General features: G+C 40.9%; 2 protein-coding genes across 2 annotated transcripts; both read right to left on the reverse strand.

Moving 5' to 3' along the window:
- Positions 1-334: 334 nt before the first annotated feature.
- Positions 335-8,613, reverse strand: LOC129861051 (inward rectifier potassium channel 2-like). The gene is made up of 2 exons (XM_055932108.1): positions 8,449-8,613; positions 335-4,144 (listed from the first exon to the last, which is right to left on the reverse strand). The coding sequence occupies exon 2, from the start codon at positions 3,864-3,866 to the stop codon at positions 2,589-2,591; it is 1,278 nt and encodes a 425-aa protein (XP_055788083.1). The 5' UTR covers positions 3,867-4,144; positions 8,449-8,613; the 3' UTR covers positions 335-2,588.
- A 4,966-nt stretch (positions 8,614-13,579) lies between these two features.
- Positions 13,580-15,581, reverse strand: kcnj16a (potassium inwardly rectifying channel subfamily J member 16a). The gene has a single exon (XM_055932123.1). The coding sequence runs from the start codon at positions 15,579-15,581 to the stop codon at positions 14,343-14,345; it is 1,239 nt and encodes a 412-aa protein (XP_055788098.1). The 3' UTR covers positions 13,580-14,342.
- Between the last annotated feature and the right edge of the window lie 5,606 nt (positions 15,582-21,187).

A 21,187-nucleotide genomic window follows, 5' to 3' on the forward strand; every position in this document is an offset into this window, starting at 1 on the left:
CTGTCTTGAGGATTGTTCATATTCTCAGAGGTACACTGAGATGTTCTCATAAATATATCACAAACTTTGTCTGGTTTATTCAATGGCTTGTTGCCTTAGTACTAGTACTAGATACAAGATAAGGGGGATTTTCAGTAACCCCAGAAGCCTGATGATAGATATTTAACGTATTATCTCCCTGATGGAAGATAATACTTTTGTTTTTACGTGACCTCAATAACAGATTTTTAGGTAACTAATAATTGGTGGTTTACTGTGTTACTGTATGTCAATATCTTACATTATTATAATGATTATTACAATGGCAATGAACACAACATCATTTGATCATTCATTGAGGTTTTATTGAAAAAAGTAACAATATAATAGCATGTACAATAATAATATTATTAATAATATAAAATCTGTACATTCCATTGTTTTGCAGTACAACTGGAAGACTCTGATACAAAATTACTGCAACAGGGAGGAAGGGGGTCTATGTACAAGAAAAGGAACATTTTAGCCGAATGGCCTTCAGTCAAAGAAATAGGAGATAGATTTGCCATAATGCAAACTCTATCGGCTTTCAATAGATCTTATTAATATGCCTAGGTTACAGTACTGTTGGCTTAGTTTAAACCATGTTTTCCAATCCAAGATTCCCAAGTAAAACAACAAACAACTTAAAATGAAAAATAAAATAATATTTGATATCAAGGCATGGTAATCCTTAGGCATACTCTGGATATAAGTACACGTTCATGAACAGCAAAGACATTAATAGGGTATGATAGAGGGGTAGATGCATTGTATTTTATAGTCTCCTTATTTAAAGAGACTTTAGGAGAAGATTTTCTCTTTTTGTGATGGCAGAATTGTGGATGACTAAAGTACTAAGACGAAACTGATGTTTTGTTGTTTTGCTTAAACATATTTTTTACTGAAAAAATAACTATTGTAACACTGTACTTGAGTTATTTTCTGAGCATGTGCTAACACCTAAAGAAAACAGTTAAAACATGTTGCTGATCTAGTCTAGTCTGGCTTATATCTTTGGCTTTGAATATGAAAATGACGGTAACACTTGTTACTACTGAAAGCCTCTCATCATAAGAGCCACATAACTTTGCGTATCATAACTGTATCACAGTGAGATTGATTAAGTCGTATGCTGAATGAGTTCCAATTAAGTGCTATGAACACTTCTAAAAGGAGTGTTTGAAAATAAATATTTCCTCTACATTTTTTTTCTTTCGAAAAATGCTCTACTTCTACCATTAACAAATGGATGAGACACTCAACAATTATTATGATGATAATAATACTCTTTGGCTTCTTCTGTTATCAAACCCTACAAAATGCAACAACGTAGCAGCACGTTTTGAGAACATTTGTATGCTCATTTTCACTCCCCCTTGTCTTGTAGGCGTTAATTCAGTTATGCTAAATTTCAATACTAATACCACCCTGCTCATTTCCTTCACACAAAACAGAAAACAGGCATGTTTCTATTGAATTGACCAGCATTGAACGGCCTTTTCATGTACAGTATGTTATGTTGTATGTCTGTTATGAGACCAGCTCAAATAACAAAAGTCCATACAGGTTCAAATATCTGCTTTGGATAAGTACTGTATTGAAGTAGCAGTTCATATTAAAAGGTATCAAATTGATAATCTAGTTTTTTTTGGGGGGGGGGGGGGGTTTGTTCCGCTACTTTACAACAGCTGCATAGTATTTTCTCCAATAGGTTAAAGCTACATTGAGCTACATTTCCTTTGATGCAATTCACTAAAGCCTTCAAAGATCGCCCAGTTCACTGCAACATGAGGCTCTAGTCAAAGGCAAAATCAGTTGTGCATTCACTGGAAAATTGGTGATAAATTCCAATCTCATTATAAGGAAAAAGGGCTGAATTGCAGCTTAATTGTTTGGATAAACATTAAATAACTTTATAGTACTTTAGAGATGGTTGCCCATGATCAATTAAAAAGTGCAAATTAGCTAAATACAAACGTATTTGGTTTTCACTCTGAAAGAGCAGAACTTTCAAAATGTTTCTCTTACTCTATGGGTGGACATCTTTGTATGTTTTCCCCCAGTTTCTCTGAAACGAGAAAGTAGAGAATTTGCATATAGCAGCATTTTTCTTTTCAGCTAAAGGGCAGTGAATAGAAATCAAAACTACAGTTCTTAAAACCATCTTGTTCATTATTTGCTGGACAGATACACAGAGACATGCCTGCTAATTTCAAGTCATTATATCTAACATCCCTTCCAATGTTATATAGATGCATGTTCCTGTCTATTCATAGATGCTAGAGGTGTATACTTTTCATTTTCTTGTGGGAACCATTTTTCAAGAACATTTTCCTTCATCTATGCACATTTCATAGTGCTGTTTTTGTTGTAATATGCAATTACATTGTTTTAAGAAACTATTACATACAAGTCCCCGGCTACCCCGTTCCCACAGCAGTACCGTCGGCATGAATCTGTCCTTTACACAAGGCCCAGCTCAGCTCAATGTGCCTTTTACAACAACAAGACATGATTCTAGAATCAGAAACGTCTTCTCTGTGAGGTGCTTTGAAGTCTCTGCACAGTTATATTTCAGATTCTCGCCTCAGGGGCCTGGGCTCTAGTGGCACAGTGGCCTGGTGATGCGCAGAGTCTGAGATATTGTCTGTGTGAGTTACGTCTGGGCCCACGCTACCCCCGTTCCCCTCGTCTGTCTCCTCTTTGTTAGTCAGCGCCACCTCGTTCTCGTAACAGAAGGAGTTGGAGCTGGACAGGATGTATTTTTTCTCTGCCAGGTCTCTGGCACTGCACAGCGGAGTGCTGGGCACCTCGTAAGTCTTATGAAAGCGAGAGTAGTCCACCTTGTAGTAGCTCTTCTCCTCGAAGAGCACTGGGTCAAAGCGGTGGCCCCAGAGGATCTCGCTGGCCAGGTAGGAGCTGCGGCACTGGGTGGTCATGGCCGTGGCCTCCACCATCCCCTCCAGGATCACCACGATCTCAAACTCGGACGTCTCCAGCTGTTGCTTGCTCATGTCATAGAATGGGCTGTCCTCGCTGATCTCGTGGACGATGGTGATGGGGGACACCAGGAAGATACGGTCGACTCCGCTGTCGAAGCCCACGTCGATGTCCACTTGGTCCAGAGGGATGAACTCCCCCTCTGCAGTGGTGCGCGACTTGAGGAGCTGTGCCCGAACGTGGGCCTCCACAAGGTGGCTTTTCCTCAGGTTCCCCACGCGCCACATTAGACACAGCTTGTTGTCCCTCATGGCCACTGTAGCGTTGTGGCTGAACACCAGCGTCTCGTTCCTCTTCTTGGGCTTGGCCATCTTGGCCATGACAGCGCCGATGATGAAGGCGTCAATGATACAGCCCACAATGCTCTGGAAGACCACCATGAAGACCGCCACAGGACACTCGTCGGTTACATAGCGGTAGCCATAGCCGATGGTGGTCTGGGTCTCGATGGAGAAGAGGAAGGCTGCGGTAAAACTACTAACGTTGGAGACGCACTTCTGGGCGTCGTTCTCCAGGTCCCCGTGGAAGATGGCGACCAGCCAGAAGACACAGCCGAAGAACAGCCACGACAGGAGGAACGCTAGGCAGAAGATGACGAACATCCACCGCCAGCGGATGTCCACACAGGTCGTAAAGATGTCGGCGAGATAACGCTGGCCCTTCTCAGAGACATTGATGAACTGCACGTTGCAGTGACCGTCCTTCTTGACAAAGCGGCTCTGGGGCTGGTGCCTCGTGTGCACCTTGCCCTTGCCGTACCCGTTGGGCACTGCCACAGTGGCCAACTTCATGCCGTGCTCCTCGGTTGACACTATGCTGTAGCGGTTGGCTCGCACACTTCCCATCACCTCGTTCTGGTGGGAGGGCTGTGGCGCTGCTTCTGCTTTGGAAAACAGTCTGAGTTTTTGGAAAAAGCGTTGGAGAAACAGTTTTGAAACGCTAAGGGGGACCAACTCAAGCAGGAAATGGGGTGGTGAAGTGAGGCGGACAGGGGACGGAGGGAGGAGGAGACAAAGCCTCTCTCTCTCTCGGTCCTTGACGGCCTCTGGTATCCACAGGGCTGAGGATGATGAGTTGATCAGTGCTCTCTCATCGGGCGACCGGACCTCAGCAATGATGTATGCTGAGGGAAAAAGAGATAGGAAGGTGTTAGACTTACTGACGGTGTCAAAGAACGGATACAGAGGTAAGAATCTATTAGTAATGAAACGAGTCATGATAAAAGCAATATGAACTCAATGTCCTTATTTAAAGGTAACAGCTTCCAATCTGAACTCTGTACATGAAATTGTCATGAAACTGTCATGGATTATTATATCATTATGCCATCGATTACCATGTAGTGTGTGCAGCCTGAGAATACCATCAAATACTGTATACCCAAGAGCAAGAACAAGCACGTCTCCTCAAGCCAACAATATTTCATTCAGTTATGACAAAATAACAACCGTATTCAACCCCGATCCTGGCTTTTCCACTCTCCACTGAGAGAGGTTACAGAGTAATAGGAGTAAGGTCCCACTGATGGTCATTCACAAAGCATACTTGTTTTTGTTGGCCTCAGTGTTGACAAGATAATTTCTTGTTGGATTGTGGGTTACGGTGTTTCTACGGGATCCCATGTACGGGATTCTTTGGACTTTTTTCAAGTTCTTGACCTACCGTTACTGTTAACTGACGACTGATCATCGTCGGATGCACATGTCACTTTCAAAATGTTATATTTACCAGCACATTTGTTGCAACATGGAAGAGGAAATAACAGTCTTGAATGATTGGTTTAATATTGCTTAACAAGCAGGCCCGTCACTTCCACTCTGTGAAGTAGGTTTTGTCAGTAGGCCCGCCACCTGTCAAGTAGGCCCGTCACTTCCACTCTGTGAAGTAGGGTTGTCAGTAGGCCCGTCACCTGTCAAGTAGGCCCGTCACTTCCACTCTGTGAATTAGGGTTGTCAGTAGGCCCGTCACCTGTCAAGTAGGCCCGTCACTTCCACTCTGTGAAGTAGGGTTGTCAGTAGGCCCGTCACCTGTCAAGTAGGCCCGTCACTTCCACTCTGTGAAGTAGGGTTGTCACGACAGTAGGGTTGTCACAATACCAGTATCGCGATACTACAATACCTAATTTTCCATGGATAAAACGATTTGGTCCTTTAAGAAACCTACTGTAGGTAACATATTGTGTGCTATAGCTTGGAAAATAAACATGTGATTCTGGTTGACAACATAAGGCTGCTCGTTTCCATCATTACAAAATTTTCCTTAGGAAATGTTGTCCGCTTCATGTTTTGTTTCCTTGCCACGATACCTCTGAGTATCGCAATACTTTTACTGTGACAACCCTACCGTGAAGACGGCCACACCAGCCTGTTTGTCACATTTCACGGTGCATGCACCACTCCTCCTGACTCATTGCCCACTGGTGCATTCTTAATGTTCATTTTCACATACCTTGCTAATCACAACCATACCCATTAAAACCAGTAGATGTTGATAGCACTGACTTCATCCACGTATTCCAATGGAAAACTCCCAACGGCTCATGAAGCCGTAAGTATTTGAATTTGAAGCTCGCCATATGGCTAAATGGGGCTGAGTGGCACCAACAAAACAAAACAAAATTCTAAGGATCATGGAGAAAGTGGTCGTGACTAACAATGGATCATGGTTGATGTAATCGTTTTCATCATGCCTGAGAGTCAACTCAACGCTGCTAGATGACGTTGGCGTCAATAACGGAAGCCCCATAGACATTGGTTAGCCCCTCCATCTCCGCTCGTTGAATCTGCGCTCTCATCGGAAAAGCACATCACAATCCCTTAGGTGCACGTGCAAAGAGTGTGCATGAGGGCACAAGCCTCCTCGTAGCCTGCCAGCCTGTGATTGGTCTGTGCCAGCACGTGGTCCTGTGTGACAACAAGTGTAGTCAGAATGGATCACCATTTAATTAAATATCTTGATTTGTAGCAAACTTTTTAATAATTAACTGTGTGGATTGAACTTCATCATAATAAATTAATTTTACAGGCCAAAACGGCCGTCAACATTTTTTATTGTTTGGCCGGTGTGGCTATCGTAATTTACACAGGCTTTCTAGGGCAGACAAGGGCTTTTGGCACCGTGTAGTGGTGCTTGGTGTTTTCAGGTAGTAATGATGCGTTTTTAAATGGGGTGTCAGTGGTACAGAAATAACAGTTATTCCATTTGCTGTGTGACTTGACTACACAAATGTTTGTGGAAACTTTCCCGATTAGTGGGGAAATGTGAACATGAAAGTGTACACAGTATCCCTCTGTCTCTGGCTCATGTGTGCATTTGAGGGCATCAATGTAACTTGCTGACATAGAGTGCTCTGGGACTTCATCTTCTCTCAGCAGCAAAATGGCTTATGACAAAAGGGGGCTCTAACTCTGGGAGGGCTCTAACTCTGGCACTACTGTAACACCACTCATTAAAAGAGAGCCCTTCCTGCCTGTGTCTGCTCTGTTATACATGTCCTAGCCATGGTTGCAACGGACATTGTGAACGCTTTTGTTTTGTTTGGTTGTTTTTTTTCCATTTACAAGAAATGTATTGAATTTAGTAAAGACTTTTGGGAGATTTGATGATATGAGAGTCAATGATGAAAATGGACATGAGTGCGTCAGGAAAATATATATTTTCTTTGTGTTCCCTTGTTTGCAATACTTAAATCCCCAAATATGATTACTTTACACAGAGTAAACACATCAGCGATGTTTAGCTATGATTAGACTGCAGTCTCTCTTTAGTTCATTTACAACAATTTCTGTAGTGTGTAGAATGACTTCAGATATTTATTTTGATGTTTCTAAGTAAGTTTAAAGATGGAATCCGTACTAGGGGAAACTGCACCACTGTCCGCCCCATGGCTGTTATTGTTTTGTTGACGAAACAGAGGTGGGGAGCATTGTGCATCAAAAAAAAAATGGCAGTACATATGCTGCTATTCTATAACACTTGCAATGACTGGACGTTTCACTATTAAGGATTCGATCTTTAAAGTGTGATATCTGCAGTATCAGCTCCTAGAATTAGTCCTAAAATCTCTTATTAAATTGGATCTCAAAAAGCATGTTGGTGATGAGTGGAGTTAAGAGCACCTCCATCATCAAACTTGGGCATTATTTGGGGATGTTTGCATTGTTGGCAGTAATCAGTAATATGACATGCAAAGTCAGTCAGCATTACAACCTCTCCTCAATGAATATCAATTAGGATGATTGTCTGGTTTACACAATACTTGATTAATAGGAATTTCAGTGTCGAAATTGAATAGATAAGGCTGTTTTGTTTCCTTTGTTCATTTAGATTTTGTGATTTGACAGGATCCGTCATTTTGTGTTGCTTTTAGGAAGATTAATAGATACTAAACAGCGATATTCCTATCTGTTTCTATGGGACCATGATAACAGAATGGAAAAGTATAACTGTCTATTATTCTATTATTACAGACCCTTTTTGATCAGTGGGATAATTATGCTCTGTGGAAAATGGAATCACAGTACTCATGGACTGGCCTAATCTGAGAGATTTATATATAGTGCCAACATCCACTGGAAACAATGTCATGGTTGAAGTGTTTCTGCAGAAACCGAATTGACAGAATTTACGGTAACCCTGACCTACTGCCAGCGCACAGTTGTTCACGAGTGCCTAAGGGATGGTCTTGCAATTGTTATAGTGCTAATTGTTACCTCTGCAGCCACACACAAAAAAACGTATTTTACAATGTTTAATTTACGACTACCATTTTAACATACAATAAAATATGTCTCTACAGCCAGTCTCCAAGCGGCACTCAAAATAAGGCAAATGCCATCTACAAATACGAACAGGTGCGGCCTAAAAAAATGGGAACCAACTGCGTCTTTCAAACATTCAATTCAGACAAGTTAGAACTGTAGGCCTACAAGCATATATGTTTACATGGATAATATAGGGCCTATGACTTACAATGATTGCATGGCAAATGTAAAATGTTGTTTGCATATATTTGTAAGAAGTGTAGCCTATTGCATCATACATGTATGAATCAGCCCACGCATAAACATGACGTGTTTATCGCACTTAAACGTATTATGATGGGTTTAAATAGTTAGATCAAATGATTTAAATTCATAAACAATTATGAATAGCAGTTATATACTCTGCAAGCTATCAGCCACAGTGGGTATGACTTTGACGTGTAAATCGTCCGTATCCCTACTCCCCTGCGCCGCGCATCCATTTAAGTGCCACTGTTGCTCGCTTTTCAAATAGGCCTAGAGATCAAATAAAATAAAACCGAGTCTATTGCGTTGGCTAATAGTTATGTAATAGACTCCAGTATTCTTCCATGTCATGCATTCAGCATCATCAACTTCCCCAAAAGTTTGATACGAATTGCTAGAAAGAGGTTTTTAAACCTACCAGTTGCTCATTTGTAGACCGGATCAACGGACAGTTTAAATTATATTCCAGAAGTTATGTTCTCTGGTATCCACACTTTTCAAACCGTTTGTTTCTGTTTTTAAGTAGTTGCCTTGTTATGATGACAGCAATAACCGACAGTCCCTCATGTCACTAAAATGACTGGTCTTGATAATGTGGTTCGCAAATAGTTCGCCAGAGCAATTTAAATAGCGTATACCGGCATGCTCCGCCTTCTGGTCCATACCCAGCCAATAGTATTACAGAGACGAAGACGCGCTCATATAGTCGGTTGATACACTTACACTGCTGTTTGAAACGTGTGAGAAATTCTATAGACTACAGACTGAAAGTGGTGTTTGGGGAGACATGTCAGGGGTTTGGATAAGGAAGGTCGTGCTTAACACCAACTTGGTAGTTTAGTGGTGTTAATTAATATTGATTATCGATAATTCGTTTTAGGGTTGCCGGGGATGGTGGGTTCATTTTAAGCAGAACACAGGAACATAATTTCACCCAAAGGGTATCTTTTTATAGTCTAAACCCCTCCGCCGGGACAAGTTATAAAACTCTCCTAAATGTTCTACAATGTCCAGGCAATAATGTTAGGCTACTGTCAAATAATAAAGAGTTGTTAGAAATTAAAAGAATGAATCAAACTTGTTATGCACGGTTGTCTTCAAAAGGATCCATTACCTATACACAAGTTGAAACAGTTTATCTATTTGCCTGCTGCTTCACATTATCCCATCTGAAGATATTCCCCTAAATTTGACCCTCTCAATAAAATACACTTAAATTTACATTATTCTTGATCTGTTTATCTAGGATATTTCCATGGTATCTAGAGCCTATGGTAAAATGCAAATGTCTTTAGTAGGAAAAAGTTGTTCTAACTTCCAATGTTATATTTTGGTTATCTTCCTCCACTATAAAAGTTCTGAGGATGTTTATGCCTCAAAAGTTTAATTTTAGGTCAAGATCTGTCTGTCTTGCTCCACAGCTGTTTCAGTTGAATGCCATAAGAGCAGGATGCTTACTAATGATAAGCTCTGACCCATATCCTACCTCCTTTTCTGCACATATTGAACTGTTTATTTGTGCTATATGTCAGTGGCTCTATTAATAGCAGGTCATATATTTAGCTACCCGAACTTGCTGTGTGAGTTCTGAGTTGGCCATCGGCACTCAGCGTATGTTTGCTTTTCATGCCCAATTTACAACTACAGGAGTCAGAAAAACAGTCATGCTGCTCAGGGCCACAAGGTGGAGAGCATGAGACTGATATTGGAACATGATTGGTCCCCACATGAGCTCTCCTGTGACGCTGTGGGAAGGAAGTATGAGTGAGAAACATGGAGAGATGTCCATCAACTTGCATTCACTCTATATTGCCATGGTGCCATATCTGTGTCCATGTTTGTGCCCTATGACCTCTCATATGATTATCCTATGACTTAAAGAAGATATTGGGTAAGTAGGCCTATCAATCTCAATGTTCAGCTTGCTGTTCATGAGCCATCGTGACAGTGTAGTTACAGTAACTGTTTTAGATGTTACACCACATGTTTTGTATATCTTGGACAATATTATAGTTTTTTGATAGATTTATTATCCTCTTAAAAACATACTGCCTTAATGACATTATGGCTTTAAACATCCCTGTAAAATCGAAGCAACTGAAAGGCACGTACAGAGACAGTGTGATCTGCTTCCTTCACATCAAAGTTCCCTTGTCATTCCTCGCCTTTGTTCTTACAGACATGGACCAGATTCATCAGATGCCAGGTGCTGCACTGCCACCAATGACACGGAGGTGGGTACTGTAAATGCCAGGTATTGTACTTCAGGGTATTGGGCTGCAGTGTGGGTCCAGTGGAAAGAGGCATTCCAGACTAACAGGTGTTTACACCACAGTGACCACAATATGTCTCTAAATAAATATGTACCCACTCAATTACAAGTTAAATAATACTGATGATTCTTCAGTAACGTACAAGGACAAGGTAACATGAGTCATGATTATTACTACTTTCTGCATATTCAAGGAAATACATTTAGTCACTCATGATACACTGATGATTGATTTGTCAATGATGAAACTACCAACAACAAAACACTCCCACCTTCAGTGCATCTACATCTAGTAAAAATAAAAATAGAGAGTGTTCAATTTAACAATGTTCCAGAGTCTATACAGGTCCACACTTTCCAGTGTTCAATTACCACACTGATTAGTGTAAAGCCTTATTTATTTTTTATTGTTAATTTTACCTTTATTTAACTAGGCAAGTCAGTTAAGAACAAATTCTTATTTTCAATGATGGCCTAGAAACAGTTGATTAACTGCCTTGTACAGGGGCAGAACGACAGCGTTTTACCTTGTCAGCTCGGGGATTCAATCTTGCAACCTTTTGGTTACTAGTCCAACGCTCTAACCACTAGGCTACCTGCCGCCCATATATTTGCATATATTCCAGTGTGCCTTTCGCGTGAAATGTAGAGTTTACCACCCATGACTGTATTTGTTAGTGACAGAGACATAGTTGTTGCATTCATTCATTTTCAGTCCTGTGGCTGTCACCAAGTGACATCCTAAGCAAATATGTTTCATTCAAATTAGATTTTAAAGACATTACATATTTCATAGAGCCTTATTTGGAGGGCCTAGTTTTACCCTAATACAGTGGCCTGAAACTCATGGTTTACATTCCACATCAGGTCTGCATGTCACATTATTCTGGCTTGCAAATTTCAAGCCAGCCAGAGTGGGGATATCCAATTTTTATTGACCTGCAACCCGCATTCAGAATGACTGCCAGGGTTGAGAAGACTGAGCTACAGTATGAGACTATCTAAAACATCTAAACTGGAACAAACATTTCAGTAACGTGTAATAAATCTAAGTTACAGATTGAATTAGTTTAAAAAAAATGTATGTTATTTATATTTGAGTAGCATAAGATAAATGAATCAATCAATGTACATGCACAAACATAGATATTGAAACAAACAATTCTAAAAAACAACCTGCAATAGGGCATGCTGGTAAATATTATAATGATGGATGTGGTTTTGGTTCAACTCTGGTCATTAACGCAAACACTGGGATTATTTTACACCACTGAGTTTTAATTGAACTCTTACGGAGTTAATTTAATTCCTGAATCAACACTAGAAATGTTACATTGAAAAATCAACACTAATTAACACTGGCCAATTTGCTGTGCAGTGAATCATTTTAATGATCAGTTTATAAAAGCAACAGATGTAAATGTGTATTGAAAACAGCGTGTGTGCAAAAGTATCATGTTTTAAACAAACCACACAACAAGCAAAACACTTCATTTCACTGTGCTCAACATTTTTTTATTTTTTTTTATTTACCCCCTTTTTCTCCCCAATTTTCGTGGTATCCAATCGCTAGTAATTACTATCTTGTCTCATCGCTAGAACTCCCGTACAGGCTCGGGAGAGACGAAGGTCGAAAGCCATGCGTCCTCCGAAGCACAACCCAACCAAGCCGCACTGCTTCTTAACACAGCGCGCCTCCAACCCGGAAGCCAGTCGCACCAATGTGTCGGAGGAAACACCGTGCACCTGGCCCCCTTGGTTAGCGCGCCCTGCGCCCTGCCCGCCACAGGAGTCGCTGGAGCGCGATGAGACAAGGATATCCCTACCGGCCAAACCCTCCCTAACCCGGACGACGCTAGGCCAATTGTGTGTCGCCCCACGGACCTCCCGGTCGCGGCCGGCTGCGACAGAGCCTGGGCGAGAACCCAGAGACTCTGGTGGCGCAGCTAGCGCTGCAATGCAGTGCCATAGACCACTGCGTCACCCGGGAGGCCCTGTGCTCAACATTACTGTAATGTGTTGGTACATGATTGTGTTCAACATACTCACATACATTGCCGTCAGAAAGTATTCACACCCCTTGTTCCACATTTTCTGTTACAGACTGAAATGTTATAAAGGATTAAAGTGAGATTGTGTGCCTACACACAATACCCCATACTGTCAAAGTGGAATTATGTTTTTAGACATTTTTACAAATTAATTAAAAATTAAAAGCTGAAATGTCTTGAGGCCAAAAGTATTCAACCCCTTTGTTACAGCAAGCCTAACTAAGTTCAGGAGTAAAAAAGTTCCTTAACAAGTCACATAATATGTTGCATGGACTCACTCTGTGTGCAATAATAGTGTTTAACATGATTTCTGAATGACCACCTCAAAGACCAGGGAGGTTTTCTCTGTCAAGTTGGTTGTTGATCATTGCTGCATAGCCATTTTCAAATCTTGCCATAGATTTTCAAGCCGATTTAAGTCCAAACTGTAACTTTGCTAAACAGGAATATTCATTGTTCTCTTGGTAAGCAACGCCAGTGAATATTTGGCTGTGTTTTAGGTTATTGTCCTGCTGAAAGGTGAATTTGTCCCCCAGTGTCTGCTGGAAAGCAGACTGAACCAGGTTTTCCTCTAGGATTTTGCCGGTGCCTAGCTCTATTCCGTTCATTTTTATCCTAAAAAACTCCCTAGTCCTTGCCGATGACAAGCATACCCATAACATGATGCAACCACCAACAAGCTTGAAAATATGAAGAGTGGTACTCAGTGATGTGTTGTGTTAGATTTTTGAAACAAAATGCTTTATATTCAGGACATAAAGCTAATTTCTTTGCCACATTTTTTACAACTTTAGTGCCTTATTGCAAACAGTATGTATGTTTTGAAATCGTTGTATTCTGTACAGGCTTTCTTCTTTTCACATTGTCATTTAGATTAGTATTGTGCAGTAACCACAATGTTGTTGATCCATCCTCAGTTTTCTCCTATCACAGCCATTCAAATCTGTTTTAAAGTCAGCATTGGCCTCATGGTGAAATCCCTGAGAGGTTTCCTTCCTCTCTGGCAACTGAGTTAGGAAGGACGCTGTATCTTTGTAGTGACCGGGTGTATTGATACACCATCCAAAGTGTAATTAATAACTTCACCATGCTCAAAGGGATATTCAATGTCTGTTGTTTTGTATTTTTACCCATCTACCAATAGATGCCCTTATTTGCGAGGCATTTGAAAAAAAAGAATAATAATAATGTGCAAATATTGTACAATAAGGTATGCAAAGCTCTTAGAGACTTACCCAGAAAGACTCACAGCTGTAATCGCAGCCAAAGGTGATTCTTGCATATATTTACTCAGGAGTGTGAATACTTATGTAAATTTGATATTTTTGTATTTAATTTTAAATAAAGTTGCAATCATTTCTAAATACATGCTTTCACTTTGTCATTATGGGGTATTGTGTGTAGATGGGTGAGCAAAATATATTTAATCCATTTTGTATTCCGGCTGTAACAAAATGTGAAATAAGTCAAGGGGTACTTCTGAAGGCGCTGTACATATTTTACAAAGCACTCACAAAATAAAACAGCATTTTATCTCACACCTCAAAACATATTCTGAGAATAAATGAATCTCTATATAGTACTTTCTGTTGTAGATGACAGTATTAAGTTACCATAACCTCTCCATAAAAATCATGATTATCTTATTTTTTTTCATTTTCTGTATCTCTTTGATTTCAGCAGCCTATCTATCATATTAAGGAGCAGACATTGTATAATTGTTTGTATTATATTGTGACTCCACCATAGATACTAAGTTTGACAAAAAAACGTAGCAAGCAAAATGACAGCATATTCCACATTTGTGTGTGTGTGTGTGTGTGTGTGTGTGTGTGCGGATTGGAGGGGTTACTTCCTGCAAGAAATTCCACTAAGAACACAGCCTGCTCTTACTGTTGCCTGTGAAGAAATGATCAAATTGTCCATGAGTTCATATGTTTCTGAATGGCCATTGATCATTGTGTTGGCATCATCATATCAGTAGAACATCTATGTCAGAACGGGGCTCCTTCTAAGACACAAATGTCCGTGATCCTCGCAAACTGCTGCAATAGTGGCAACCGTGGCTACATGTTCCTCTGGTTCTGGGGTGCCATTCACCAGTTCTACAGTCAGAGTCGGGGGTTTGCGATTAATGCATGGGCGCTTGGGGCGTGGCGAGAGGCGTGGGTAATGCCCAAGCTTCATTTGCTCGTACTCCTCTGCACTGACCTCCGGAACCAGGACCTTAGCAGTGTGGTGGAACATGGAGTAGTCTACCTTGTAGTACCTCCGGTTTACATTCAGCATCTCTTGGAACAGATGTCCCCAGTGGATCTCGTCGGGCGTGTAGGAGGTGCGGGTCTGGTGCAGGATGCCCGTCGAGTCGTCTGTGTAGGTGAAGGACACCACCAACTCAAAGTCATCTTTCCGAAGCTCCTCTAGGCTCATGCGGTAGAGTGGACTACTTGGCTCAATAACGTGGAAGATGGTGGTTGGTATTGCTAAAATTAAATCACTCTGTTTGATTTCCAGGTCCTTGTAGTTGACGTCTTCCCTGCCCGTGGCGTGCATGTTGGGGCGGAAGATTTGGGCGCGAGCCTTCCCCTCCACCATGTGGTGCCGGCGGAAGTCCCCAATCCTCCAAGACAGGCACAACTGCCCATTTTGCAAGTTAATGACGGCGCAGTTGCTGAAGCCCACCGTCTGCGCCCGTTTCCGTGCCGATGCCATCTTCGCCACAGCGATACCGATGACAAATGTGTCAATAAAACAGCTGATGACGTCCTGCACAGTCACAACGATGATCGCCACCATGCAGTTCTCCGACATCCCTCTAAAACCATAACCAATCGTGGTCTGGGTCTCCAGTGAGAAGAGGAAAGCCCCGGTGAAGTCCCTCACCTCGTACACACAGGGGGCGTTAGTAGGGTCCTTCGTGTCGCCGTTAGCCATGGCAATCACCCAATAGATTATGCCAAAGAAGAGCCAGGAGAAGATGTAGGAGAGGGCGAAGATGAGGAACATGACGCGCCATCTGATCTCCACCAGCGTGGTGAAGATGTCGGTGACGTACATGAGCCACTCCTCAGGAACATGGCGGAATAGGACATTGCACTTGCCATCTTTGCGGACGTAGCGGCACTTCTTGTGCTTGTAGTCGATCTCGGCCTTCACAGCGGACAGGGTGGTGGTGTAGGCGTTGACGGAGGGATCAGAGGGACTGACCTCGGTGTACTCTTTTTTCATCCTGTAAGATCTGGGAAGAAGAGAGACAAGAAAATAATGTTTCATGATTGTATTATCTACTGTATAACACTGAAAATGTTACTGTTATGAATCGTAGTCTCTAGATCCGGTGGCCAAACCGAGATTTGGTTCTGGGTTACAAAATTATAAATTAAGAATTAAACAAACATAATTTACAAAATATCTGAACAACTATATTTACTAGAGTATGGTGGCATTTGAAGGACAACAGTTTTACAACAGCACACTCCATCCAGATACACTCACATGGTTTGTTGGTGGGTCATGGTAATTTTGAGTGTGTGGATTTGAGTTGGGTGTTTGTGTGTTAGGGAGGAGAACACTTATGGGGAGAGGTTGTGCAATTCCATCATCATGATGGAACGTTTCTGCGATTGGAATCAACTTGATGGTGATTTGGGAGACTTCTCTCTGAGGTTCATTGGCAAAACATTTTTTAGACGGAAAGCAGTTGAGTTGAAATGTAGTTGCTCTCTCTCTGACCCCAATTTGGTAATGATTTCAAAGAGACATTGTCTATCAAGCAGTAACAGTTTTTATTTTATGTAAGTTTTGGAAGCAAAAAAGAATGATGGTCCGCACTCAAAAAGGAGTAGCGGTAAAGCTTATTTCATTTTTCGATATACTTACTTTCAATGATAGCTGTAAAAGCATCAAGTCTATTGTCATCACTGGCTTATACTATCATCAGACACCTCGTTAAATTCTGACTTTCAGAATCCACACTTATTTAACTATGAACGAAAAATAAATCTATCAAACATGTTGGTGAAATCTGATGTACAGTATGTCATGAATAACGATGAGTGAGAAAGTTACAGACACACAAATATCATACCTCCAAGACATGCTAACCTCTCACCATTACAATAGCAGGGGAGTTTAGCATTTATTTGGGGGGGTATGATATTTGTGCGTCTGTAACTTTCTCACTCATCATTATTCACGATTCATTCAGGACTATCATTAATCATGGTAGCATCCACATTAATGTAAATGTGTTTAGAAACATATTCTATACTTATTTACAATAGAAATGACTCCAAAATGACACAATACATTATTTACCATTAATTTCTATTGGGTACAAAATAATCTGAAACAGAACCAAAACAAACAGCAAATGCATCTAACAAGTTTGTAGAGTCACAAGCTTGATGTAGTCATTGAGCGCTAGGAATATGGGACCAAATACAGAACTTTTGACTACTCTAATACACATATGTATACGTGAATTTGTCCCAATACTGCACTTTCGGTCCCCTAAAATGGAGGGACTACGTACAAAAGTGCTGCAATTTCTAAACGGTTAATCCGATATGGATGAAAATTTGCTCAAATTTAAGATGACAGTCTGCACTTTAACCTCATAGTCATCAAATCATTTCAATCCAAAGTGCTGGAGTACAGAGCCAAAACATCAACAAAATTATCACTGTCCCAATACTTTTGGAGCTCGCTGTATATCCCTCTTTGCCGCACATGACCAAACAAGTGGGAAGTAGTCCAGATGCGACAAAACTAGGGCCTGTATGACCTGTCTATCCTGATTAGAAGCACCTGCTGCTAACCAGTTCCCCATAAATGCTGTTTTTGAATGACAAAAAACATGTACATACACACTGAAGAAGGCTGCAAAGCTGAAATGTCTGTGTACACTAGCTCTGATGCAGTGAAATGAATTTTAAAAATGAAAAAGGAAGCATTATGCTACGTATTTTTCATTGCAGACTCATCACACTTTTTTGCTTATTTGAAATTACGAGGGGGCCTCCTAACATGTGGAATTGTTTTAAGCTGGTCATACCAAGGATCATTTAGATATTGTATTTTGAATTTTAGGACCCCTTTAGGTATCAAAAACATATATAAAGAAAATATTTGATGAAACATAGAATTTTGCCTTACTGTTATTAGCCCATAGAAACATATTGAATAACAGATTCATACATGGAAAAACAGATAGTCAAAAAATACATCAAAAGGAAGTTTGTTTTAAAGTATCTGAGAGATATAAGACAGATCTTACATCTACACCACTGTAGCTCAGCCTTCTTCCAGCGCAGATGTGGAAGGCCATCGGTGGATTGAGACGCAGCTCATGCAAAATTACTTTTTTTGTATAATGCTAATTTGACGGACATCGATTCTAGTTAACCTTTTATTAAACAAGTAAATGGTTTAAAATCTTCAAAATAAGCGGATTTTTAAAAATTGTTCACACATTTAAAGTCAAATTCGATGTAAAAAAAAAACATATGTTTTTGTATGTTTTTTTACGTTTCTAACAGTTAATTTGATCAAATTATTTTCATGCGCATGTCTGTTATTTATTCAAAGTGTTGTTTTTCTGTGATACTTAGAGGCTGAGATATTGGTGATTGAGCTAATCTGACATACCGGTACGACCAAAGATGGCTTTCAATATGGGTGATATGGGCACCGGTGCCATCAGACTTGTAGCTCTAACTTTAGAATGCTATGGGCTATCAGCTCAGTTCCAATTGAATCTCAAAGATGAGACTCTCACCAGATACATTGATTTAAGGCAAAATATGTATTTCAATTCCTTATTAATTTGTTTGTTATAGTGACTGCAATGCCCCCCAGGGGCCAAATCTGGGGTGGCTACATCTTTTCAGTCTACTTGCATTTACCTCTGTGCCAACTCTGTTGCTTTTATCACGAAATGCACAATTGAGTATTTTTGCTTAGTCGCCGCACTAGTGTACAAAAGTTAGATTCATTTTCATTCCTCCAAATGACACAGAAATCATTGTCAATTGTGGGGGGTTTTGTCTGTTACTACAGCTTGACAAAGTCCTAACATTTCAGAAGGGTTCAACAAAAATATAAGCGCAACATGAAACAATTTCAGCGATTTTACTGAGTTACAGTTCATATCAATAAATTAATTAGGCCCTAATCTATGGATTTCACATGACTGGGAATACAGATATGCATTTGTTGGTCACAGATACCTTAAAAAAAAGGCGTGGATCTGAAAACTAGTCAGTATCTGGTGTAACCACCATTATTCTCATGCACACTTGACACATATCCTTCGCATAGAGTTGATCAGGCTGTTGATTGTGGCCGGTGGAATGTAGTCCCACTCCCCTTCAGTGGCTGTTCGAAGTTGCTGGATATTTGCTGGAACTGGGGCACACTGTCGTACACGTCGATATAGAGCATCCCAAACATGGTCAATGGGTGACATGTCTGGTGAGTTTGCAGGTCATGGAAGAACTGGGACATTTTCAGATTCCAGGAATTGTGTACAGATCCTTGCGACATAGGGATGTGCATTATCATGCTGAAACATGAGTTGATGGCGGCAGATGAATGAAAGGACAATGGTCCCTTAGGATCTCGTCACAGAATCTCTGTGCATTCAAATTGCCATTGAAAAAATGCAATTGTGTTCATTGTCCGTAGCTTATGCCTGCCTATACTATAACCACAGCGCCACCATGGGGCACTCTGTTCACAACGTTGACATCAGGTAATGCCATACACGCTGTTTGCCATCTGCCCTGTACAGTTGAAACCGGGATTCATCCGTGAAGAGCACACGTCTCCAATCTGCCAATGGCCATTGACGGTGAGCATATCCCCACTGAAATCGGTTACGACGCCAAACTGCAGTCAGGTCAAGACCCTGGTGAGGATGACGAGTTTGTGGAGAAATTCTTTGTTTGTGCAAACTCACAGTTTCATCAGTTGTCCAGATGGCTGGTCTCAGACGATCCCTGAGGTCAAGAAGCCGGATGTGGAAGCCTGGGCTGGTGCGGTTACCCATGGTCTTGTCATGCATTGACCATAGAGAGCCCTTGTTTTTCTATGGTGTTGTAGGTCAGGGCGTGACTAGGGGGTATTCTAGTTTATATTTTCTATGTTGGTGTTTTGTATGATTCCCAATTAGAGGCAGCTGATAATCGTTGTCTCTAATTGGGGATCATATTTAAGTACCTATTTTTCCCACCTGTGTTTGTGGGATATTGTTTTGTGTTTGTGCATGTGCACCACGTAGTCACATTTAGTTGTTTGTTTATTGATTGATTGTTTTTTCTTTAAGTTTCACTTTGCAATAAATATGTGGAACTCAACATCCGCTGCGCCTTGGTCCCGTTCTTACGACAGCCATGACAGGTCTGCGGTTGTGAAGCCGGTTGGACATATTGCCAAATTCTGTAAAATTACATTGGTAAAGAAATTAACATTCAATTCTCTGGCAAAAGTGCTGGTGGACATTCCTGCAGTCATCATGCCATTTGCGCTCTCCCTCAAAACTTGAGACATCTGTGGCATTGTGTTTTGTGACAAAACTGCACATTTTAGAGTGGCTTTTATTGTCTCCAGCGCAAGGTGCACATGTGTAATGATCATGCCGTTTAATCAACTTCTTGGTATGCCGCAACTGTCAGGTGGATGGATTATCTTGGCAAAGGAGAAATGCTCACTAACAGGGATGTAAAAAATGTGTGCACAATATTTTTGAGAAACAAGCTTTTTTTTCATGCATCTTTTATTTCAGCTCATGAAACACAGGACCAACATTTTACATGTTCAGTGTACATGCGTTAGAGATTAGTGCATTAGTGATCGAGAGAAGAAAGCTAAAGATGCTTTTTTGTTGAAAGTGAAAACTTTGAGACAAGGCAAATTGACAAGGGGAAAGAGAGAGAGGAAGGGAGTGGCAGACACTTTATTGCCTACTTTTTTCCACAGCTGGTTGTTCATAATTTCATGGAAGCGGTTTTGTTTTTTCTTATTTGTTCTTCTTCATATTTTGTCTTTTCTCCCATGGTGCACTTTGCTGCTCTCAAGATAATATTTTAAAATGTTAATCTGGGAATGTTTACCATCTATGGTTCCCTTTTTTCCTGCCTCCATGCACTGTGTCAATACCGTTTATCATAATGAGGCAGTTGCCTAGAGATGCAAAAACCCATGGCAACAGACCCTGTTGGCCCCGTTCATTTTCTGTGGTGTTTTCAGCTACTTGGAAGTATCATGTGCTATGATTATGTAGAGGTGTATTTTTCCCTACTGCAGTTTGTTTCTATTGCCCTGCCACTCACAGGGCTTCCTGTAAACGTATATATTTTGTTTTACCAAGGTTATCTAAGGAGAAACACGTAACAATTACAGTAACTAGGGTGGTTTAAATTTTGTGACATGTTGATTGTTTGTAGAACCAGTAAAAATACACATTTTGAGTCAGGTGCCAGTGGTTGGATAGTATTACTTTCAGATTACTAATTCAACGGTAATTCGATTTTGCAGTGTACTTGGACAAATAATTCTGTACTCATCTTAAACCTGTAACTCGAAATGCATGATGGATGAGGTTGTGCATGGCCCACTGTTGAAGTGACTTTTATTTGGGTGGAGTCAAAAGTGTTGTTGTCTACAAGCCAGTAAAGGAAGCGCCACAGGACTGAATTGGTCTAGGTTAGACTGAGGCTGAGGAGAAGAATTAATGTGGAAACTGGAACGATCACGGGCAGAAGAAGGCTCCATCACAGCCAAACCACTGAGCGCATCCTCTTTACTCACACACACACACCACTGAAAGCATT

The sequence above is a fragment of the Salvelinus fontinalis genome, chromosome 1 (genome assembly GCF_029448725.1).
Source record: "Salvelinus fontinalis isolate EN_2023a chromosome 1, ASM2944872v1, whole genome shotgun sequence".
NCBI lineage: Eukaryota > Metazoa > Chordata > Actinopteri > Salmoniformes > Salmonidae > Salvelinus > Salvelinus fontinalis.